General features: G+C 43.3%; 1 protein-coding gene across 5 annotated transcripts in view; it reads left to right on the top strand.

Moving 5' to 3' along the window:
• Mta3 (metastasis associated 1 family member 3) overlaps positions 1-23,033 on the top strand; it is a 186,210-nt gene that overhangs the window by 123,125 nt on the left and 40,052 nt on the right. For all 5 annotated transcript variants that reach the window (XM_060363670.1, XM_060363673.1, XM_060363654.1 and 2 more), the window contains exons 8-11: positions 4,567-4,666; positions 14,916-15,104; positions 20,611-20,685; positions 22,972-23,030. In XM_060363670.1, the coding sequence (XP_060219653.1) occupies positions 4,567-4,666; positions 14,916-15,104; positions 20,611-20,685; positions 22,972-23,030 (423 nt within the window). The remainder of the gene's footprint in view (positions 1-4,566; positions 4,667-14,915; positions 15,105-20,610; positions 20,686-22,971; positions 23,031-23,033) is intronic.

Raw genomic sequence — 23,033 nt, 5'->3', positions numbered from 1 at the left:
TCTGACTATTGTATTGAAGCCCTGAGTCACCACGCTCATCCAGGGTCTTATTTTGTTTTTCTAAGAGTCTGGAATGGTGGTTCATTTGTTCGTGGGAAGGAGTGTGGGAAGAGTTGGCCACCTTTTGTTTCTTAGCTTTTTCTTTCTTTGTTTTGTTTTGATTTGATTTTTTTTTTTTTCGAGACCCGGTTTCTCTGTGTAACAATCCTAGCAGTCCTGAAACTCACTTTGTAGACCAGACTGACTTCAAACTCACAGAGATCTACCACGTCTGACTCCCCGAGTACTGGGAGCTTTTGAGTTTTCTTTTGTTTTGTTTTGCTGGTTTTTCAAGGCAGGGTTTCTCTGCCTAACCCTGGATGTCCAGGACTCCCTTTGTAGACCAGCCTGGCCTCCAACTCAGAGATCTGCCTGCCTCTGCTGGGATTAAAGGTTTGTGCCACCACGCCCAGCTTTGCTTTTTCTTATGTATTAGATTTTAAGTAAAATGAGGAAATGCTTCCCCCCCCCATCATGTTTAGGCAGTGTGCTTGCTGCACCCATGGGATTAAGGCTCCTTGGGTACAGAAAGGCTCTAGACTGTTGCAAATGGAAATCAGTGCTGTGGAAGTTGCTTTTTGAAAATGATACAGTAAAAAATGTATTATTTTGAGTCTCCACAGGAAGGGTTTCTGTTGTAACATTTTATGTGAGAAGCATTACTGGGATTTCTTGGTTGGTATTTAGAACTTGTTTTGCAGTGGTAGGCAAACTCTCAGTTAATTCCCTTTTCCTGTTTTTGAGCACATCTGAATACCAAATGATGTGCCCCATGGCATTTGAGACTCCATCTTCCCTTTCCTTCTCTATGACCACACAGATTTGTTGTTTTTTTTTTCTTGTTGAATGATAATTATGTACATATGCTCAAATGTTGGAACAGAGCTTTTCCGGAATGCAGGTTTGGTTTGTTTGAATTTGGCAAGTACATCTACGTGATGAGCTGTCTTGAGGATGGGTCCCAAGACTAAACATGAAACTCTTTTATGTTTCATATGTATCTTACAGAGCCTGAAAGGAATTCATATAACATCTTTTTGTTGTTGTTTTTGTTTTGAGATAGGGTCTCACTATGTAGCCTTGGCTGGCCTGGAACTCACTGTGTAGACCAGGCTGTCTAGTAACTCTTGGAGACCCTTCTGCCTCAGCCTCCTGAGCTCTGGGATTAAGGGGATGTGCCACCACACTGCCCTTCCTGCAAATGATTTTGTGCATGAAACAAAGTTTTCTAGAATGGATTTTTTATTATAGTGTCGTACTGAAACTCAACATTTGAAACTTTCAAAATTTTTAAAAATTTTACTTTAGGATTACTCAATCTGTATTAAATCTTAAAAGAGAAAAATACTTTTCAATTGATACTTAATTCCAAAACATCCAACAGCTTTTTCTCCCCTTTCTTTACGGTTTATTATTTACTACCTAAAAGTGCAGTCCTCCTTCAGGGTCTCTGCTTTGGTTCCTGCTTTCAGTCATAACGTAAGACAGGGCTGGGAGGTAGAGCTCACGCTGCTAAAGCCTGAAGGTCTAAATTCAGCCCTGGGGCCTGTGAGGAAAGCTGAGTGTGTGCTTGTGAGCCCAGTGCTGGGAGGCCCTGGTGTTCCCTGGCTTGCCGCCCTAGATGTAAGTCCTTAGGTTGTAGAATGAGCAACTGTCTCAAAAAGTAAGGGGGACAGCCCCTACCACTAACACTAGAGCTGACCTCTGCCTTCTGCATGCGTGAACATACACATGCATATGGCTTTGCCTCTTCCACAACACACACACACACACACACACACACACACACACACGACACCCTACTTAAACATAAATTATTAAAAGAAAAATAAGGACATCCTGCCAAAAGCAATCTACAGATTCAATGCAGTTCCCATCAAAATACCAACACAATTCTTTACAGAACTTGAAAGAACAATTCTCAATTTCATATGGAAAAACAAAAAACCCAGAATTGCTAAAATAATCTTATACAACAACAGATCATCTGGAGGTATCTCCATCCGTGATCTCAAGCTGTACTACAGAGCAACAGTAATAAAAAGTGCATGGAACTGGCATAGATATAGAATGGAGGATCAGTGGAATTGAATAAAAGACCCAGAAGTAAACCCACACACCTACAGATACTTGATTTTTGACAAAGAAGACAAAACCATACAATGGAAAAAAGACAGCATCTTTAACATGGTGCTGGTCTAAACTAGATGTCTACATATAGAAAAATGCAAATAGACCCATATTTATCATCCTGCACAAAACTAAAGTCCAAGATCAAAGACCTCAACATAAAACCAGACATACTAAATCTGTTAGAAGAAAAAGTGGGGAAGAGCCTTGATTTCTTTGGCACAGGAGACAACTTCCTGAACAGAACACCAACAGCACAGGCTCTAAGATCAACAATCAATAAATGAGACCTCATGAAACTGAAAAGCTTAGGTAAAGCAAAGGACACTGTCATCAGAACAAAACAACCACCTACAGACTGGGAAGGAATCTTCACCAACCCTATATATGACAGAGGGCTAAATATATAAACAAATCAAGAAGTTAGAAAGCAACAAATCATGTAATCTAATTAAAAAGTGGGGAATAGAGTTAAACAGAATTCTCAATAGAGGAATGTGGAATGACAGAGAAACACTTGAAGAAATGCTCAACATCCTTAGTCATCAGGGAAATGCAAATCAAAATGACCCTGAGATTTTACCTTACAACTATCAGAATGGCTAAGATAAAAAACTCAAGTAACAACACATGCTGGAGAGGTTGTGGAGAAAGGGGAACCCTCCTCTGTTGCTGGTGGGAATGTAAACTTGTGCAAACACTTTAGAAATCAATCTGGCACTTTCTCAGACAATTAGGAATAATGGTACTTTGAGATCCAGCTATACCACTCCTAGGCATATATCCAAAAAAAAAAAAAAAAGACCAAGTAGATATAACAATAACAAATATGATCAAGTATATAACATTGCTCAACAATGTTCATAGCAGCTTTATTCATAATAGCCAGAATCTGGAAACAATCCAGATGTCCCTCAGTTGAGGAATGGATACAGAAATTGTGGTACATTTACACAATGCAATACTACTCAGCAATTAAACACAAGGAAATCATGAAATTTGCAGGCAAATGGTGGGAACTAGAAAAGATCATCCTGAGTGAGGTATCCCAGAAGCAGAAAGACACACATGGTATATACTCATTTATAAGTAGATATTAGACATATAGGATAAACATACTAAAATCTGCACACCTAAAGAAGCTAAGCAAGAAGGAGGACCCTGGGTAAGATGATCAATCCTCACCCAGAAAGGCAAATGGGATGGACATCAGAAGAGGGAGAAAACAGGAAACAGGACAGCAGCCTACCACAGAGGGCCTCTGAAAGACTCTACTCAGCAAGGTATCAAAGCAGATGCTGAGATTCATAACCAGACTTTGGGCAGAGTACAGGGACTTTTATGGAAGAAGGGGGAGATAGAAAGACCTGGAAGGGACAGGAGCTCCACAAGGAGAACAACAGAACCAAAAAATCTGGGCACAGGAGTCTGAGACTGATAAGATAACCTAGAACCCCTGCACAGATGTAGCCCATGGCAGCTCAGTGTCCAAGAGGGTTGCCTAGTAATGGGAACAGGAACTGTTTCTGACATGAACTCAGTGGCTAGCTCTTTGATCACCTCCCCATGATGGGGGAGCAGCCTTACCAGGCTACAGAGGAAGACAATGCAGCCAGTTCTGATGAGAACTGATAGACTAGGATCAGAGGGACTTGGAGAGGGTCATAGGAGGAGATGAGGGAGAGGAGGTGGGATTGGGAGGGGACAAGGGAAGGGGCTACAGCTGGGATACAAAGTGAATAAACTGTAATCAATCAATCAATAAATTTAAAAAAAAAGAAAAATAAAGAAAACTGGTTAGTTTTCTTTGACAACTTGAAAAAGCTGGGGTCATCTGAGAAGGGGGAACCTCAGTTGAGAAAACACAGCTCTCAGATTGTCCTGTAGGTAAGTCTAAGGGGTATTTTCTTGATTACTGCTTGATATCGGAAGCTGTAAGCAGCATACCCCAGGCTGGTGGTCCTGGGGCATGAGAACAAACAAGCTGAGTGACCGTGGCAAGCACACCAGCAGCACTCTTCCATGGCCTCTGCTTCAGCTTCTGCTCCAGGTTCCTGCCTCGGCTTCCCTAAGTGATGGACTGTGACTTGGGACATGCAAGCAGATAAACATTTCTCTCCCTAAGTTGCTTTTGTTCATGGTGTTTATAGCAGCCCTAGACAGCAAACCGGGACATTGGGGCTGGAGAGATGTCTCTGTGGTTAGAGTACTTGCTGCTCCTGCAGGGCAGTTCCAAGGGACCCGACACTGCTCTCTGGCCTCCTCCTGCAGCAGGCATGCATGAGGTGCTCTTACATGTGTGTAGGCAAAATATTCATACCATAACATAAATAAGTAAGACAATCTTATTAAAGGAGTAGCAGGTTTACTGTTCTCATCTGTGTTTGGCTTTCTCAGTGCTGTCGGGACGTTTGCCCGAGCCCTGGATTGCAGCAGCTCCGTGAGGCAGCCCAGCTTGCATATGAGCGCCGCCGCAGCCTCCCGAGACATCACCTTGGTAAGATGCCTTTTGCAACTTGGGGTTATTCTTTTGCTGCTTGGTTAATTGTGAACCATTATAACGGTTCTGGAGACTTGGGGATTCTTGGCTGTTAGCCCTTGACTACTGAGTTGACTCAGGCTAGCCAACTGGCCTTCTGGGTCACCTCTTGTTTGTGAGACAAGACAAGTAAGCAGTGTTCAGGAACAGGTATAGAGCAGGGCATAGAAGTTGTGCGGGAGACATACCTCACCATTCTGGCATGCTGTTTCTTCTAGCTTTGTGCTTTTCCCTGTTCATCTACTTGGCTGTAGATCACTTAGAGCATTTTGTACTTTTTTATACATAGGGACCACTGTTATCACTACTGAGACTATTGCTGTGGTAAGCATGTATCAAGTTCTGGGTGAATTTTTAATAATTTTTAGTGCACAAAAAGATAATGGGTTTATTATGACATTTTCATACTTACTATATTTTGCTCATTTTCAGGCATTTCCCAACCCCCTTCTTTTTTAAAAACATATTTGAGACAGGGACTCAAGTAGCCAAGGCTGGCCTTGAGCTTATTATGTAGATGAAGGTGACCTTGAAACTGATCCTCCTGCTTCTGTCCTCAGTTCTGGGATTACTTGGTGTGGGTTTTATTGTTGTTTTATTTAACTTTTTATTGTGTGTGTGCGTGCACAGTGCACATGAATGTCATGGTTTGGGTAGACAGAGGACAGCTTTATAAGCTTGGTTCTCTCCCTCCACCTTTACATGGGTTCTGGGAATTGAACTCAGGTTGTCAGGCTTTAGCAGCAAGCACCTCTACCCACTAAACCATCTCTCCTGCCCCTATTGTTGTTGAGGCAAGGTCTCGCTCTAAAACCCAGCCTGATCTGCACTTGCTGGAAATCTTGCCTCAGCTTCTCAGATGCTGGGATTGAAGGCACGAGTGTCACACCCTGCAGCGCTCTTTGTATTTTGGGGTCGGGATGCTATGTACCTCAGGCTGGCACTGAACTCTCAGTCCTCTCATTTTGGCTTCCACCACTGGGATACTGGCATGAGTCATCTGGATGTTCTTTGAAGAAAGAATTGTGTGGGTTTTCTTTTAATTGTTTTATTTTTGTTTTGTTTTGGTGTTTGGGTTTTTTGTTTTGTTTTGGGGTTTTTGTTTATTTGTTTGTTTTGTTGTTTTTTTTTTCAAGACAGGGTTTCTCTGTGTAGCTCTTTCTGTTCTGGAACTTGCTCTGTAGACCAGGTTGGTCTCGAACTCAGAGATCTGCCTGCCTCTGTCTCCCGCCTGCTGGGAGCACTGTCTGGTGTGGCTCAGGTTTAAGATGGCCTTGAACTGTTGGCTCAAGAGAACCTCCTTCCTATGCCTCTGTGCCTGGTTCACATTATTCATGTTCTAATCCACCCATAAACATTTTCTTTAGCTGTTACTCATAAGTTTGCATTTTAAATTCCACAGCACTGTTTGTGAACGCATGTCCAATTATTCTCTGCTACAGCTGGTATTGATTGGAGTGCCGACTCCCAGGGCACTGCTCCTTTAGCATGTGGCCACATGTTGCAAAAATCACCCTGCATACCAGGGTGGAGATTTCTAACCCACGTGCCTCCTCAGTGTGATCTGCAGTTGTCTTTCTTCGTCTCTTCTGGGGTTTGGAGGCATCTGGCCTTGCTGTCACTCTGCTCCCATCCTTCCCTGATCTGTGGAGCACAAGCTGTGCTTTCTCTTCAGCCTTGCTGGGTGATGATGGTGGAGGCGATGGGATTGACCAAGCTGGGCATGCCTCCTATCGCTGACCGAGGCCAGCCAACAAATGCTTTTCCTTACCATCTTAAGAACTCAGGGAACCACCCCCTCATGCTGTATGCTCTTGCTTTGTATAGGTGGAGTGTTTTCTGTAACCAGTCCTTTGCTGTTCAACACCATTCTCAGGAAACTATGTTTCTCAGATAAAACTGGATATGCACTTCTATCACACTCTATCGAGTTCTTTCTGCCCTACCCAAGACCCAGAGTGGGAAAGCCAGTCCCTGACCAGTGCTGAGCCGTGTGTCAGTTGGTGGTGGTCTGCAAGGTGCAGAGCCTGGGAGCCACAGTGGCTCTTTGCATCCCACTCTAGTGAACACAGCAAGGGGATGTGTTCAGGAAGACGGCAGTTTAGTAGCATGTCTTGTCTGTGAAGGCTCCGCTATAGAATGTATAATATATAATATATAGTATGTGTTATAGCATATCACAATAGTATATGTGCTTTCCCCCTTGAGCTGAAGTCTTTCCATGTTGCCCAGGGTAACCTGAAACTCTTGTGCTCAAGACAACCATCCTGTCTCGGCCTCCAGAGTCAAGATGTCAGGTGTCAGCCACAACACCTGGCTGAGGACTATTTATAAAAGAAGCATTTTAAAAAGACCTATCGTATGTATCTGGGTACTCACTAGAAGAACTACTTTTATTTATTACTGTGTGTATGACTTGTGTGGAAGTCAGATGAGTCCTAGTCCTTCCACCTCCATCCTTAGGTGCTATTTGCCACTGTGAAATAGGCTTTATACTTACTATTTGCTTCTAAGAAGGCGCCTTCTGACTCCCCAGTGTCCCCATCCCTTTTTGGTTGTCTGTTTGGAGGTTATCTTTATATCATATGACATTTTCAAAATTATAGTAATCAATGATTTAAGATGAATAAATATTTATTTTTTTGTGTGTAACTGTATGTACATGCAGATGCCAGAGGAGAACATGAAATGTTCTGCTCTGTTTCTGTCTGCCTTACTCCTTTGAGACAGACTCTGACTGATCCTGGATCTCGGCTGGCAGCCAGTAAGCTTCAGGGATCTTCCTTTCCACTCGACCCAGTGCTGGGATTACCAGTGTGCATAAGTAGCTTTTTAAAAGTCCAGGCTCTTGCACGGCAAGAGTCAGGGCCACCTCCCCGGCTGTGTGTGTTTTCCAGTGTGTGCACACTTGTGCATGTCAGATGAAAAAGGGGAGAGTTAACTTTGTTGTCAGGTTTGGTGGCAAGTGTCTCTACCCACTGATCACTGTGCTGGCCCCAAAGATTGCCTTCTTTCTTTTAACATTTGTTTTTTCAGAAAGGTTTTAAGTATCCTAGCCCGGCCTTGACCTTCCTGTGTGTTGATCCTCCTGCCTCTCCACTCTGAGCACTGGGACCAGGGTGTGCGTCACTGGGGCGGGTGTTATTCAGTGCTGGCTGTTGGACCCAGGGCTTTTGGGCGAGTTAGATAAAGCATTTTACCAGCCGAGCCTCTTCAGCCAGTACTTCACTTTTCTTGAACCTCAGAATATCAGCGATTTGAATATGGGGAGAATATAGTAGCAAATTTAAAATACTCTAGACTTTTTGAAAGAGGTTTGGACTTAGAGACGTGAGCTGATAACAGCTTCTGCTGATAATACCTTTGTGAAACCATGTCTTTGTATTTGGGAATCTAGAACAGGACGAAGGCGCCCTGTGTTCCCATCAGGTTGACTCCACAGTCATTGCCTTATACCTCATCTGCTTTGTGGATTTTCTCTCTTTGGTCAGGAGACCAAAGGACAAACTTAGAACAAGTAAATGGAAGGATCTAACTGGCTCTGTCCACGCTTCTAGCATCTGGCATTTTATCCCTGTGGCCTCACAGAAACTGGGCCCTGGCATTTGTGGGTATAAGACTCCTATTGAGTTTGATCACTCGGCTTTAGCGGAAGGGTCTCCATTCTGACTGGTCTAGTTTGCAGGGACCTACTGCAGAGAGCACTCAGGCCAGAATAAGCAATGGCCACCTATCAATTTTAACTACATATGAGTTATTTAAATGGCCACTTGTCAATTTTTAACTACATGAGTGTTATTTCCAAACAGCTTGAGAGTAACTTTCAGAATACTATTTCTTTATTACTAAGTATTTGTTCCCTAAATAATAATTTTCTCCTGCACTAACATAGAATAATGTGGCAGTGTTACAATAGTTTAATGAAGGGGCTTTATTCCACCTGACCAGCTGATGCAGTAATGTCCATTAGGAAAGAAGCAGCAGCTCTTTTCTGGCCCTAAATCTTGCTAATCGTTTATGACATTTGTCATTTGTATGGTATCCTTTAGTACTATACTAGTGCTCAGTCTTTCTTTGTGGTTGTGGTTGTGGTATTTTACACACACACACACACACACACACACACACAGTTTTCCTTGATAGCTTTGCTGTACACCTTTTTATTCATAAAAATGAGATTTTATTGTATGTTTTCTATTAAATTTTCTTCTTTAAATTTTTTAATTTTATTTTAATTTTTATATGCATTGGTTTTTTTTTTTTTGCATGCATGTATGTCTGTGTAAGGGTGTCAAGTCTTGGAGTTACATGTGGGTCTTGGAGCTGAATACTGGGAATACTGAATACTGGAGGTGATTACTGGGAACTGAACCCAGGTCCTCTAGAAGAGCAGGCATGCTCTTAACCACTGAGCCGTCTCTCCAGCCCTTAATTCTCTTCTTTATTTTCTACTTTTAGATTTAGTTTGATACTCCTTTCCATGATTTTTTTGGGGGGGGGACAGGCTCTTGCTGTGGAGCTAGGTTGGCCTTGAACTTGCAGTCCTTTTGCCTCAGCCACCTAAGGGCTGTGTCTCACTGAGCCTGGTATTTTCTTAAAGGTCACTTTTATTTCTTATTTTTCTTTATACATTTTGGATTGTGAATGTTCCTCTACTGACTTGGCTTTAGAGTATATTGATTTATAGTATTTTCCTTATTATGTACTTCTAATTATTTCCTAATTTTATAACTTTTTTATTTGAAGTATTAGTTTATATTTAAATTTAATTTATATATTTATTTATTACAATTTATTCACTTTGTATCCCCCCTCCCAGTCCAACTGAAAGTATTAGTTTACTTTTGATAAGATAAACTTTGTAGCTTGATGGTGGTGGTGGTGCACACCTTTAATCCCAGCACTTGGGAGGCAGAGGTGGGTCTCTGTGAATTTGAGGCCAGCCTTGTCAACTGAGGGAGTTCCAGGACCACCAAGGATACACAGAGAAATCCTGTCTCAAAAAACAAAATACAGAAATATAAAGCTTATAACATAAATTAATTCTTTGTGGGGGTTGTGGTCATGGGAAACATGTATATTTCCAATTATTTTAATATGTTTCGAATTCTACTTTTTTGGAGGTTATCTCTAGAAGTTTCACCCTTCGGGGTGGGGGTCATGGCTAGGCAACGTCTGCCCCCTTCCTCATGAGGCCTCAGTGGCAAATCCTAGTTTGATCCCACCCAGTTCTCCCTGGGGAAGCAGCGAGTTTAGCAGGGTTACTTGCAGGGCATGGATAACCCAAAGCAACCGATCTGGGAGGTCTGTGTCCAGCGTGGATCAAGCCTCTGCAGAACTGCATAGATGGGAGCTGTTCCTAGAACCAGCACCCAGACTTTCCCAGCCTGTATACCCTGCCCTCCGCAAGGCCAGGCACACCAACGGCAACATTGCATACAGCTGGCTGGGAGACGTGGCTGGATAGATGAGGTGCCACAGCCTCCCCACCCCTCCTTCTGTTCTCCAGTCAGCAAGTCTAGCTGTGGTGAACATTTGCAAGGAGGCACAGCTGAACTCATGATGGTGTTGGCAGTTTGGCTCAGAGCACAGACCTGTACAACAGAGGGGCGTGAGGGCGAGAGTCTGAGGCAGAGTCTCAGATATCAGATAGCCCAGGCTAGCTTGAAGCTCCGTATATATCTGAGTCTGGCCTTGACCTTCCTGCCTCCATCTCCCAAATGCCTGGATTACAGCTGTTGACTACTGGAGCCCAGCTGAAATTTCTTCTATAACTTGAAATCAGGATGTATTGTATGAGAAAATAATCTTAATTTCAATTAATAAAATAAATAAATCCGTTTCCTATTTTAAAAAGATGACCTCTGTATATTGTTCTGTACATTGCAGCAAACATTGAGAGTGGACTTTATACTTTTTATGTATAAAAACTTTTGCTTTGATCATAGTTTTAGATTTACTGAGAAGAGTTTATGTTCACCTTCGGCTTGGAAAGGAAACTTAGGTTCAGTAAGCAAGCTTTGAGTTGACTTAACATTTTGAATGCTGTAGTTTGTGCTGGAGTTAAAAGTGTAAAGTTTTTATAAAATTGTTCCCGAGCAAATGAGTAGTTAGCATTAATCTTGTGCGTGTGGGGTGGTGTCCGCAATGCAGCCTGTGTGGAGCATGTGTTCTCTGGGAACGGATTCTAGTGATGAGCGTCAGGCCATGCATCTATTGAAAGTTCCTTGCAGTCAGCGCTATAGCCATGAAGGGAAACAGGCAGGACTGGAAAGCTGGGGGGGGGTGTGTGATTCTCTCTGCTGTGTCAGAGCAGGGTCCTTACACCCTGCGTCACCCACAGTCTTACGTTGAAATGGTTCCATGTAGACCAACTGTGAAGGTAGAGCTTATAGAAATTGGAGCATCACCATGAATGTGTTCTCTGTTCTCAAGTGGCATCAGTCTCATGCTGCCCTGGAGTGCAGAGGCTTCTCCAGTCCCATCTCACACACTCAGCTCCGGATCATCTAGGATTCTGCTGAACTAGGCTTGGCCCAGCTGCATGCTGGGCCACTTCCGCCCTCCTGCATCTCTTAGCCTCTGTGAACACAAGCATAAGAGACCAAGACCAAAGACTGGCTATATTGAGCATCTTAACATCATACTGGCCAAACAAATTGTGTGGCAGAACCCAATATCTGCATCGGGGCAGAGTAGCCTCCTGTGGCGGTCCCAGGCGGGGGGTGAAATGTTTGCTGAACAACAATCCTTTTTACCACGGCGTGATTCTGTTTAACGAACAAAAGATGAAAAACCCCAGTGCCAAGATTTCCTTGTCAGTCTTTCTCCTAAAATACTTGTATTTGTCATTTCCATCTGCGATGAATGGGATGAAATGTGACAACACCTTTGCTTTTTGGCAGAGGGAACAGCTTGTGCTCAGTTATGATTTTCAAAATTTAGATTTGAATGGATCTTGCAGGGTGTGCATCTATCTCCTGAAAAGATGTGATCTTTGCAAAGTATTTATCTGAGGGAAGACTTAGCTTGTTTTATGTTTAGTTTTCTAACCAACCCATCTTTAATTTTAAATTGAGATATATGTGCAGTACCACGTATGGAGTGGCCTTCATGGATGGGATACATACTTCAGTGTAAACCCACTCCTAGGTACAGATCAAGTGTACAGAGTGGCCTCTGTCCTCCCACTCAGTGCTCTGGAACACAGAGAATCTGGCTGCATGACACTAAATTCGTAAAGGCTCTTAAATTTTTGTTATTGACTATTGTCTGCTGTTGTAGAAACCACGTTCTTTGACTTAACGCTTTTAAAGAGTACAGTCAGATCACGCGAAAGTCCATTCAGGGGCAACACCTGTGTGTCTCAGAAAGCGGATGCTGGTAGGGACTTCATGAAACTGGCCCCTTGAAGCCCAGCTCGCACTGTTGGCACTGTCCTCTCCACCAGGCTCTGGTTTACTCACCTGAGAAGCTGAGTGTCACGGTGCTAATCAGCTGGCATTGACTGGTGGCCTGGAAGCCGCCCTGCAGCCGGTGCCTGTGCCTCCAGAGCAGCCGGGCTGCAGCGGGCGTCCTTGCGTGGGGCTCGTGCTGTGCTTTAAATGAGGGATTCTTCCGACTAAGCAGTCGAGGCACCACCGCCTGAGACAGACACGTTTAATGCTGTGACGTTTGGTTTCAGAGCACCAGTTAATTATAAAAATTGCTTTTATCTTTTGAGGAAATTCAGCATCACAGTAATTTGCATAAATTTCTAGAGGAGGTGTTGAGGACCAAACCTGGGCTGAAAACAAGTCTGGCGCAGAGTCACACTCCAGCCTTTGTAATGATTGGTTCTGTTGGCTTTGTTTTTGTTTTTGAGACGGGCCTGATATATTCAAGGATATAACATTGACCTCCTTCCCACCTCCACATCTCAAGTGCGCAGCGGGGTGGGGTGGGGGGATTGGCTTTTGAATACTACCTAGTCTTTTAGTCTTATTACTCGTTGTCAATTTAGGACATTACAGTTTATGGTCCTATCCTTAGTTGAAAGGTTCCCTAAATACTATTGATCGTTCTGTTTTTATAGTGAGAGGGAAAGAGCTAATCAGATGTGGAGTTACGTGAAACTGCTAGATCACAGGGTCTATTTAATGAGGTTAGCCAGAGGAGCAGGAATTCTTTGCTGTGACGCTTGGCTGGGTGTGAGCAGGAGGCAAGAGCAGGGCCAGCGTGCTGAAGCCCCGTGTGGCAGGTTGAGATCTTTCCCAGGATGCTGCCCCCTCCCCAACCACCACCCTCAGCAAACCAGCAACTCCAACAGCAGCTGTGACTGTCAGGGGACACTGATAATGACATTTTCTAGTTGGCTTTTGTTTTGTGGAATCCAATGATTTGTTTTAAAGTTAAATTTGTTCAAACCTTATTCACCAAGTAACTAGACAGATTTGTACTAGTTTCTGCCTTTGCCTTTGTCAACAAAGTCAATTTATGTCCATATTGGCCATGTTGGTTAATGCCTCACAGTGTAAATGCATCCTTGTGGTGGTGTGGGATTTCACTGGTTGGCTGCCTTCAACTCTATAGTCCCCCTGCCTCACTCCTGAGTGCTGGGATTACAAACATGTACTACCATGCCCAGGTGTAATATATATATTTTAATCAACTAGTTTTTTATTTATTTGGTTTAATGAGAGGGTCTCACTTTGTAGCCCTGGCTGGCTGGAACTCAAAGATACCTGCCTCTGCCCCCTGCCCCCTAAGTTCTGGGATTAAAGGTGTATGCCACCACACCCCGCCCATTTGTGAAATTTCAGATGATCAACAGGAGGTGCTTGTGTAAAAGATGCTGGGCTTGGTGGCATTCATGTGCTCCGAAGCCTGTGTGTGGAGGAGACAGACACAGACGCAGGATCACTTTGCGAGGTAGTCTGTGCTAAACACACTTGTGTGTGTGTGTCAAGTGCTGGCACACACATGCAGAGCTGATTGTCCTGCTCTGCAGTTTTCTTGGTGTGCATAAATGTGTGTGCACATGTATAAAGGACTCTTCCTCGACAGTAGGAAAACTACCAAAAGTTTTCAGAACTTCAGTTAGGAGCAGTTAGGATCCCAGGAATCAAGCCCAGCTCTTGGTGCATTCCAGGAAAGTCCACTACCATACTCCCCCGACCTCTGAAAAGCTGATCATATGACCTAATCTCTGTCTTCTTTTCAAATCACTCTTTTGTTCATTTGATTTTGTTTTGGTTTTTTGAGACAGGGTTTCTGTGTGGTCCTGGCTGTCCTGGACTCACTGTGTAGACCAGGCTGGCCTCAAACTCCCAGAGATCCGCCTGCCTCTGCTTCCCAAGTGCTGGGATCAAAGGCGTGTGCTACCACTGCCTGGCTTCAGACCACTCTTGGAATATGAAACCCACACTGGCCTAGCCTGCTCTAAGCATGCCTGGTCATCTATCATTGGTCTTTCCAAAGCCTCAGCCAAGTTATATTGGAATATGGATTTGTAATCCTGTTTGTTTTGTGTGAAATATGAATGTGTATTCTTTTTACTTTGTGTGTATACACGTGTGTTAAGAATATGTGTGTCATGCTGTGCACATGGAGCTTAGAAGGGTCTTTTGAGAGTCAATTCTCTCCTTCTACCTAGTGGATAGGGGAGTTGAACTAAGTTTGTCTGGCTTGGCAGCAAGCAGCCTTTACTTGCGGAGTCATCTCGTTGACGCAAATATATAATTTTGCTTTAAATATCATGCTTCATTCCACTTTTTCTTTCCATCTCTCATTCTAAGTAACAGTACATTATTCTCTTAATTGAACTAATGCTTTTAATACAATACTTTTTCTCTTTCACACATACTATTTTTCCCTTGGTCAGCAAAGACTATGCCAGTCTTCTACGGTAACTGAAATGACTTGGCTATTTTTAAGTAAATGAAATCTTGAAGTCAATTTGATTGTGTTCTTAATTTAATATTTTGAGCATTTGGATCTTCATGGTTGTTCCAGATGGATGTATTTTTAAATACCTTAAGTAGTCTAGTTAGCATTCTCTTAAAGCAATTATTTGGAAGTGTCTGGCTGTTTAATTTTGTTATTTAAAAAGAAATAATAAGGATACTGTTAATTAAGCGTACCTGCATTCAGTGTTTCCATTCTTTGCTAGCCTGGAGGTGTATGGGCTCACTTGACATTTCCTGTCCATCCTGTTTCTCTCCTCCAGTTTCATGCCATGGATACACTATACAGACACGGCTATGACCTGAGCAGCGCCATTAGTGTGTTAGTGCCGCTTGGAGGGCCGGTCCTGTGCAGAGATGAGATGGAGGAGTGGTCGGCCTCTGAAGCCAGCTTATTCGAAGAAGCACTGGAAAAATATGGCAAAGATTTCAATGACATCCGTCAGGACTTTGTAAGTGGAAAACTGAATAAATTGTTGGGAGGGGAGCACTGTTTTAGAATTTCACTTTATCTACTTAGTACTCTTACATGGTTAGCGTGCCTATGGTGCAGGTTCTGTTGGTGTTTGGGATCGAAGCCAAGGCTTGAGCATGTGTTCTGCCACTGAACCACACCCCCAGCTTTGACAGTAACTTTATTTGCTTAAACTAGAATGAAGAGCCACTTATAAAGGAGAAAAACTGACACCTACTTTGCACTATGAATATGGCCCAGGGTGAGGAGTCTTGAGATCTGGAATGCACTGAGGTTTCGGGAATTTGCCCTCTGCTGCACTCTGATTTCCAAGCAGAACTGTGGACAGTTCTGTGCGTTTGTGCTAATCCCTTGCAGTCTATGTGTGTTGTGCACTGACTCCTTTAAGCTACCTCTAGTTATGAACTGTTGATGTGGACTTGTAAAGTAGGTGTGAACCTGGCCAGCAGAAGAGCTGGATTTGCTTTCCAGTTCTCTCCATCTTTGGCTGGTAATGATATGCAGCATTCTCCTTGAAATTTTATGATGTCTAGCATTTATTCCTTTCCAGATTCATTTGGAAGCTGTGTATTTAAGTTGTACAGTGTGATGTGATGTATACACCCTGAGACGTGATGACCACACCTAACACATGTCTGAGTGGTGTGTGTGTTCATGTATGTATGTATGTGTGCACACTGGGGAAGGCCTACTTTTAATTTTCAGTGCTAGAGAGCAAACCTAGCATCTCTGGAGTACCCCATCACTGAACCTCTCACAGCCTTTTTGCAGAGTTTTGCCACATTGCACAGGCTGACCTTGAACTTGAGATCTTTCTGCCTCAGCATTTAGAGTAGCTGGCATTATAACTGCACAACCACCCAGGTGTCTTGCTTTTCTTAGTTAAATTTATTCTCTTTGAAAAAGAATTTTTTGTTTGAGATCTTCATAAGTTACCTTCTGTAATAGCCATCCTTCATTTTAATTGGAAAAATAGGTTTGTTTGATTGTTTGCTGGGCTGTGTGAGACCCTCTCTGAACAGCAGTGCCACACATCAGCAGCTCTCGCAATGGAGTATTCGAGGAGAGGTGTTAAAGTGAAACAGCTGTTCTTCTGTCTTACAGAGCTCAGTGCTTATATGTTCTGTATGTTAGCTCTCCTGGCAGGAGTCTTGCACTTAGATAGCGTGGTTACAGCCATGCCAGCAGGCCTCCCTTTTTGCCATTATAGGGTGTTCATTTCAAATAGCACCTTGATGTCTGCAGTGTGATTTTTCTTACAGATTTGCATATATGTGGCCAAAGGAACAATCATATGGTTTCTGAAGGCCTAGAAATGTACACTGGGATGTCTTCTCTGCCCCTTTATGGTTGTTGTTCTGTGAATTGCTACGCCTTGCTGAGGATCAAAACTAAGGCAATGTTTTATACCTGTTCCTTTGACCTGCAAGTCCATGCCAGTCTGAACTGCAAGCTTAGGTTCTAGATCAAGTATAAAAATTCTTCAAAATTCAGTTTAAAGGGCAGAGCTATGACACAGCACATTTCCGGAGCAAAGATCCAGGACACTGGGGCTAAAGCCATGGGAACATAAGGCTGGGTGCTTGGCCAAACTGACCTCTATGACTTGGCTTCATCATTCTTGAAACTGTCCCCCAAAATGGCTGCTGCATCTCTGACTCTCGGTTTCCGGACCTCACACAGCTCCTGTTGCTCCCAGCCTGGTAGGACATGGCTGCATTGCCCCAGTGCCTGCCACAGGCTAGACAGTCTATGATTCTAACACACAGCTTCAGGGTCCGCAGGGCCACACTTCACATCTGTTGACTGCAGGCCACAGAATCCACGTGCCAGCCCTACTCTTTCTTAGTCTTTTTTCTTCTGATGAAATTCTCTACTTAATCATGCATATTGTCCCCCTTTTCAGCTAGCATCGTCAGTGTTGATCTGGGGGTGCACAGATGTTCTCATGTGTGTAGCCTGTACAGTGTTCTGGGTTGTTCCCATACTCTGCATCCACACAAAAGTGCACTATATTAATAGAGTTATCCTGAAGTTTTTATTTGAGTTTTTAGCATTTGGGACTAGTTTAGGGCTGAGGTCTGGTTGCTTAAATCCTTGACAGTGAGTCATTTATTGTCTAGTTTGTGTGTGTGTGTGTGTGTGTTTTATTAGATGCAGAGTTAGCTTGGACAAACACTAACAGACTAAGTTTCACAGTGTTTATATGCTGAAATGATAAATAGAACATGCCTGGTCTGTTTAGGTCTTTGGGGTGGGAGTGGGGTTAGGTCTGGGGTGCTGACTCCATTTGTCTGTCCCGGGTTTGGGGCTTACTGCTAAGCTTTCATCAGTGTGCTGGTGTACATGTTTGCCATCTTAGCAGCTCTGTGCCTCATGGGACCTCAAAGATCTGAGCTCCCTGCTTTTGGTAGACATTTTCCTCACCCATCAGGAAAGGCTTCCTCCCTGGCTAGCTCTCCTAGCACCCCTACCTCATCCCAATCCTCACCCAATGGGTTTTACTGCCTGGCTTTCGTGCAAGGTTATTCCAACAAGCCCATCATACCCACCCATGGGAACTTTATGTGGTTTCCAGGAGAGTCCTTATCTTTTTGATGACGCTGAGTTTCATTTCCATAGCTTCGTTGGCTACTCCATTTTCAGGTGCAGCTCCCACATCCTCCAGGCTATGAGCATGCATGACTAAGCCAGTTCATCTGTTTGTTCTGTTGCCTATTTAGCCAATTGTACTGTTTGGAGCTATGATGAAAAAGAGGTGATCTGAACCACAAAACTTGGAATTATTTTATTTTTATTATTTATTTTTATTCTTTGTGTATGGGTGTTTGGTCTCCATGCATGTCTGTGTGCCACATGCATGCCTGGTTCCCATAGACACCAGAAGAGGACATTGGATCCCCCAGGACTAGAAATACAGAAGCTGTACACTACCACGTGGGTGCTGGGGACTGAACCAGAGCCCTCTGGAAGAGCAGCGGTGCTAGCTCTCCAGACTCCTTTTTTCTGTTGTTGTTGTTTTTTTTTTTTTTTTTTTTTCCTTTTTTCTGTCTTATGTAGTCCAGGCTGATCTCAAACTTGATCCCCCTGCTTCAGAATCTAAGGCTGGGCTTACGGGCACACACTGCCATGCTCTGCTTATCTAGCGTACTCTTCATTCCATTCAAAGTAATAAATCAGATGGTGTGTGTAATGTGCTTCAGTGGTTCACTGAAGTCACGTTATAGTGACATCACTGGGTCATTGGCGGAGGATTGCAATGCTTTGGCCATGTAATTCTGACAGGCACCAACCATTGGAAGGTGACACCCTCTGGTCGAAGTGTGACAGAGGAGCTCTCCTGAAGCCAGGAGGGAAGCTGACAGAGCAGTGACACTGCGTTGTTGCCTGCAGCTGTCCTTGTTTGGAAGGAGCTGGTGCTGGGCCTGGCCTGTGTGGACTTGCGTACCAGATGAAATGCAGTGTGTGATGGTTTGGCTTGCATGGCCACTTGGCTTCCTTTTCTCGGGTTTCCAGATAAATGCCTGTCAGATCCTTGTTTTCCAAGGAAAGAAGCCACTAAGCTTGACTCTTAGCATGCTTAGAAACCACGCCATGGCTGACCTGTGAGGCCCTGCTGAAGGCATCTTTCATGGACTTTCAGACACATGATTTCATTAGACAAATGCATTGAGTTTTAAAACCGAAAATCCCAAATAGCTATTTGCTTTAGCTACAGAGCTAGTGGCCATGCCATGGTCCTGCAAAGAAATCACATTTGTAACTATTGTTTAAATCGCCACCTGAATCAGCTTAAACTATTGCCTTTCTCTAAAATGCTTGCTTTTTCTTAGAATAGTTAAGTAAGTAACTAAGGGAGGTAATACGATGGTGTGGGTGTTGTCAGGTGGGTCCCACGAAGCCCCACAATGGCAAGGCATCCAGGGAGCCCAGTGTTACTGGCCACCCCGGAAGGGGTGCTGGGAGTCGGAGGGCCACAGCTCAAGCTGGTCCTGTTGGCCCTCCCTGCCATCCTGGAGGCCTCCACTCTCAGTTGTCTTGATAATAAAACCTCATCTGCACAGGGCTATAAGTGTATTGTTTGCTCCATGTCTCATGAGTAGGATTTTTACTAAATTTTTGTGAAAATAGCAAAGGCAAGCTTACTTTTTAAAAAAGGAAACACACTTAGCTATCTTTTTTTTTTCAAAGATGTAGCCTGTTGTTTATTTTGTTTAGTTCTAAAAAGTTGAACTTTTATCTTTTATTTAATTTAGTTTTTCTCAATTATTTTTTAATCTATTTTTTAATTTAATCTCCTTACAGCCTACTCATAGCCCCTCCCTCCTCTCTTCCTCACGTCACCTTCATGTTCCCCTCCCTCCACTTCCCCCTCCTCCTTTTTCTCAGAGAAGGGGAGGCCCACAAAAGGCATCAACCCACCCTGGCACCTCAAGTCACAGCAGAACTCTCCCACTGAGGCCTGTCAAGGCAGCCTGGCTAGGGGGAAGGGATCCAAAGGGAGGCAACAGTCAGAGACATTATTAGGGAACCCACATGATGACCACGCTGCACATCTACTACATGTGTGTTAGGGGGTCTAGGTCCAGCCCATGCATGCTCTTTGGTTGTTGATTCAGTCTCTGTGAGCCCCCATGGGCCCAGGTTAGTTGACTCTATAGATCTTGTGGTATCCTTGACCCCTCTGGCTCCCACTATCCTTCCTCCCACTCTTCCACAGAACTGCCAGCGCTCAGCCTATTGTTTGAATGTGGATCTCTGCATCTGTTTCCATTTATGTATGTATTTTATGTATGGGTGCTCTGTCTTCATGAACATCAGAAGAGGGATTCAGGTCCCATTACAGATGGTTGTGAGCCACCGTGTGGGTTTTGGGAATTAAACTCAGGTCCTCTAGAACAGCACTCAAGTGCTCTTACCTGCTTAGCCATCTCTGTAGCCTCCTGTTGTTTTATTTACAATAACCAAATAGAGTTGTCAGGAAAGGGTTGAGAAAAATAATGGCAGATACCAAAAGACATCCAGTGCAATGGTGTCTTTGGAAGTGAGAATAACTCAGCTTATTTAAATAATGTTTCTGAAATTGTGTAGCACCGCTGATGATATAGGTCATGGTAGAGCAGGTGCCTAGCATGCAAATGGCCTATATTAATTGGTTAATTAATTATGCTTCAATTCCTCCTGTCATTGCTTCACAGGGCTAAGAACTTTTCCTGAGTTAGTCAGGAAATATTCCCAGTGATGATGTTTATAATTTTTAATCAGATTGATGAGAAATGGAATACATGCATTTGATTGGATCTCTTACTAAATATAACTCAATGCCATTTGCTAAGAATTAATTTTGTTTTTTTCAAAAGATTTTTTTTTCTAGAACAAGTCTTGACATGTAGATCCTTGCTACATCATTTCAATGGAGTGGTTTTGAAGGAAAACACTTTATGCCATACATTGTTTTCATTATCTTCTTAAATATTTTTCAGCTCCCATGGAAGTCCTTGACTAGCATCATTGAATATTATTACATGTGGAAAACTACTGACAGATACGTGCAGCAGGTAACTTTCAGCCACCAGCACATCCAGTTGTAGTGAGCTTTCTGTCCGTGTCAGTGTTTGTAAGCAATGTCTGTTAGCAATGAACCTGTTTGATCTTTCCTAGACTGCTTTAAGTCCTGCGATTTCATGTTTTATTACTTTTAATATTTTCATCTTAATAGTTCACTGTTTTCAGCATTCATCTTTATGATGTGGCTAGAGAGGCATTGTGTCTCTTGCAAAAAGTGAAATACAGAACTGCCATGAACCGCTTGGACGATATATTACTATGATTGAAATGTGAGCCTTGAGGCCATCAGCCTTATAAATTCAGATACTGATATGATTTTCTAATACCTCCTACATGACATTTTATCGACCTGTTCTATAAGCTCTAGCCACCAACTCCATTTGGGGTCCCCTCTCCCGATGCTAGGGTGCACACTTTGAGCCTTGTGTGTGATAGGTGGGCACCCTGCCACTAGGCTACACGCCCTGCCCTCCCCTGAGCTTTGACCTTAATCGTAACGCCTTCATTGATATTTTGAGTTAGGGCCTGACTGGCTAGCTTAGGCTGTCCCTAAGCTTGAGGTCCTCTTGATTCAGAGTGCTAGCATCACAGGTGTTTGCCACCAAGCCTGGGCATTTAGTCTTTGTAGTTTGATGCTTTCTTCTCTAAAGTCATGCAAAAGTCATTTAACTTTTGAGTTCTTCACAAATGTCCTAAATTCATGTAGCTGTTTGTTACTTATTTTGAAAAATCTACCTTTGGAGAAAGGCATATTTCTGTAATGATTCTTGTAGTCACATGTCAGAGCAAGGGAAAGATTAAAAGCAGACGGCATTTGCCTGAATGTGCAAGCTGTACAGTGGCAAGAACTGGATGCCACACAAACGCATTTTAAGGATCACTCTCAAGTGCCAGGCGTTGCCGTGGTCATGAATAGTGAATAGAAATCTACAAGGTATTGAACAATTTCCAGTGTCAACACCATATGTAATTCAGAAAGTGAATATTTTAAACAACTGTGGTAGAAATGAAGGCCCTACAGCCTGGAAACCTGTGCTGTTCAATTTAAGAAGTGTCCCCAGAGAAGGCCCAGACAAGGCCCTAAAGACGGTTATCTGTGTTTGGAAGATGATTTTCCAAAAATGTTGACTCCATTCTGAGTTCTAGGTTGTCCCTGAATAGTTTGTTTTCCTCCAGTTGGACACTGGAGGTGGGTTTGTAGTCCCTCTGGGCACAGTGGCTGCCTTGTTCCCCCTCGCTATTTGCTTTCGTTTTTGTGGTGATCAGTGTCTAGATCTAATGATGTCTTTCCCTTTCTCCCTTTCCCCCTGCATTTGGCTCCTCGTTGACTTCAGTGCAGTGTTCAGTGAGTTCAGCCAAGGTTTAAAGTTACCACAGAGCCAGGTTCAGTGCACACCTGTGGCTCCTGCACTTGGGAGTGTGAGGCTGGGCAACGCACAGTGAGTTCCAGGCCAGTGTCAGCCACGTAGCAAAACCCTGTCTGGGAGCTGACTGGCCAACAGTCACTGCATATGGCCCATCATTACAGGGACCTGCAGTCACTTCCTCTGATGGAGTTTAGAAACTATCTCTAGTTTTTTTGTTTTTTGTTTTTTGTTTTTTTTTTTAAAGCAAAGGTTGAGTGTGTGTACACACACGAAAGGGTCGGGCAGTGTGTGTACACATACTCATTCCAGAAAGACAAGAACTAAACTAGGAAACTAAATTTGCAAACATCAGAATGGTTATTATCACTGTTCTCCGAGGGCTAGAAGTGAAGCTAGTGTTAGCGTATGTGCTTAGCTTGTATGAAGGCCCAGGTTCACACACACACACACACACACACACACACACACACACACACACACCAGAAAAGGCCTTTTTAGTTTTCTCATAGAAGATTGAGAAAATGCCAGGCTATGGTAACACACACCTTTAATCCCAGCTCTCAGGAGGCAGAGACAGGTGGATCTCAGTGAGTTCAAGGACCGTCAGGTCTACACAGAGAAACCCTGTCTGGAAAAGGAAAGAAAAAAAAATGTATTGGGAAGTGAAGTTTTTCATTGCTTTACCTTGAAGCATTTTTATTTGAAATATTTTATATGTGCTTCTAGTTCTGTAGTCCAGAAGGTAATGGCTTTCTTAAAAGTTACTGAAGCTTTAGAATGTGTCTATGGAAAAACTCTTAAGATAATGAATGGTGCTGTATCGTTTATCTTCTTGTGTTTCTGAGGCAATGAGATGTAAATAATTAGTATGCATTTCATGTGAACTGTTTTGTCCATCTTTTGAATTAGAAACGCCTAAAAGCAGCAGAAGCCGAGAGCAAGCTGAAGCAAGTTTATATCCCAACTTAGTA

Source organism: Meriones unguiculatus, chromosome 1, assembly GCF_030254825.1.
Source record: "Meriones unguiculatus strain TT.TT164.6M chromosome 1, Bangor_MerUng_6.1, whole genome shotgun sequence".
Taxonomy (NCBI): Eukaryota; Metazoa; Chordata; class Mammalia; order Rodentia; family Muridae; genus Meriones; species Meriones unguiculatus.
Note: the sequence above shows the minus strand (reverse complement) of the source record. Positions and strands in the feature narration are given on the sequence as shown.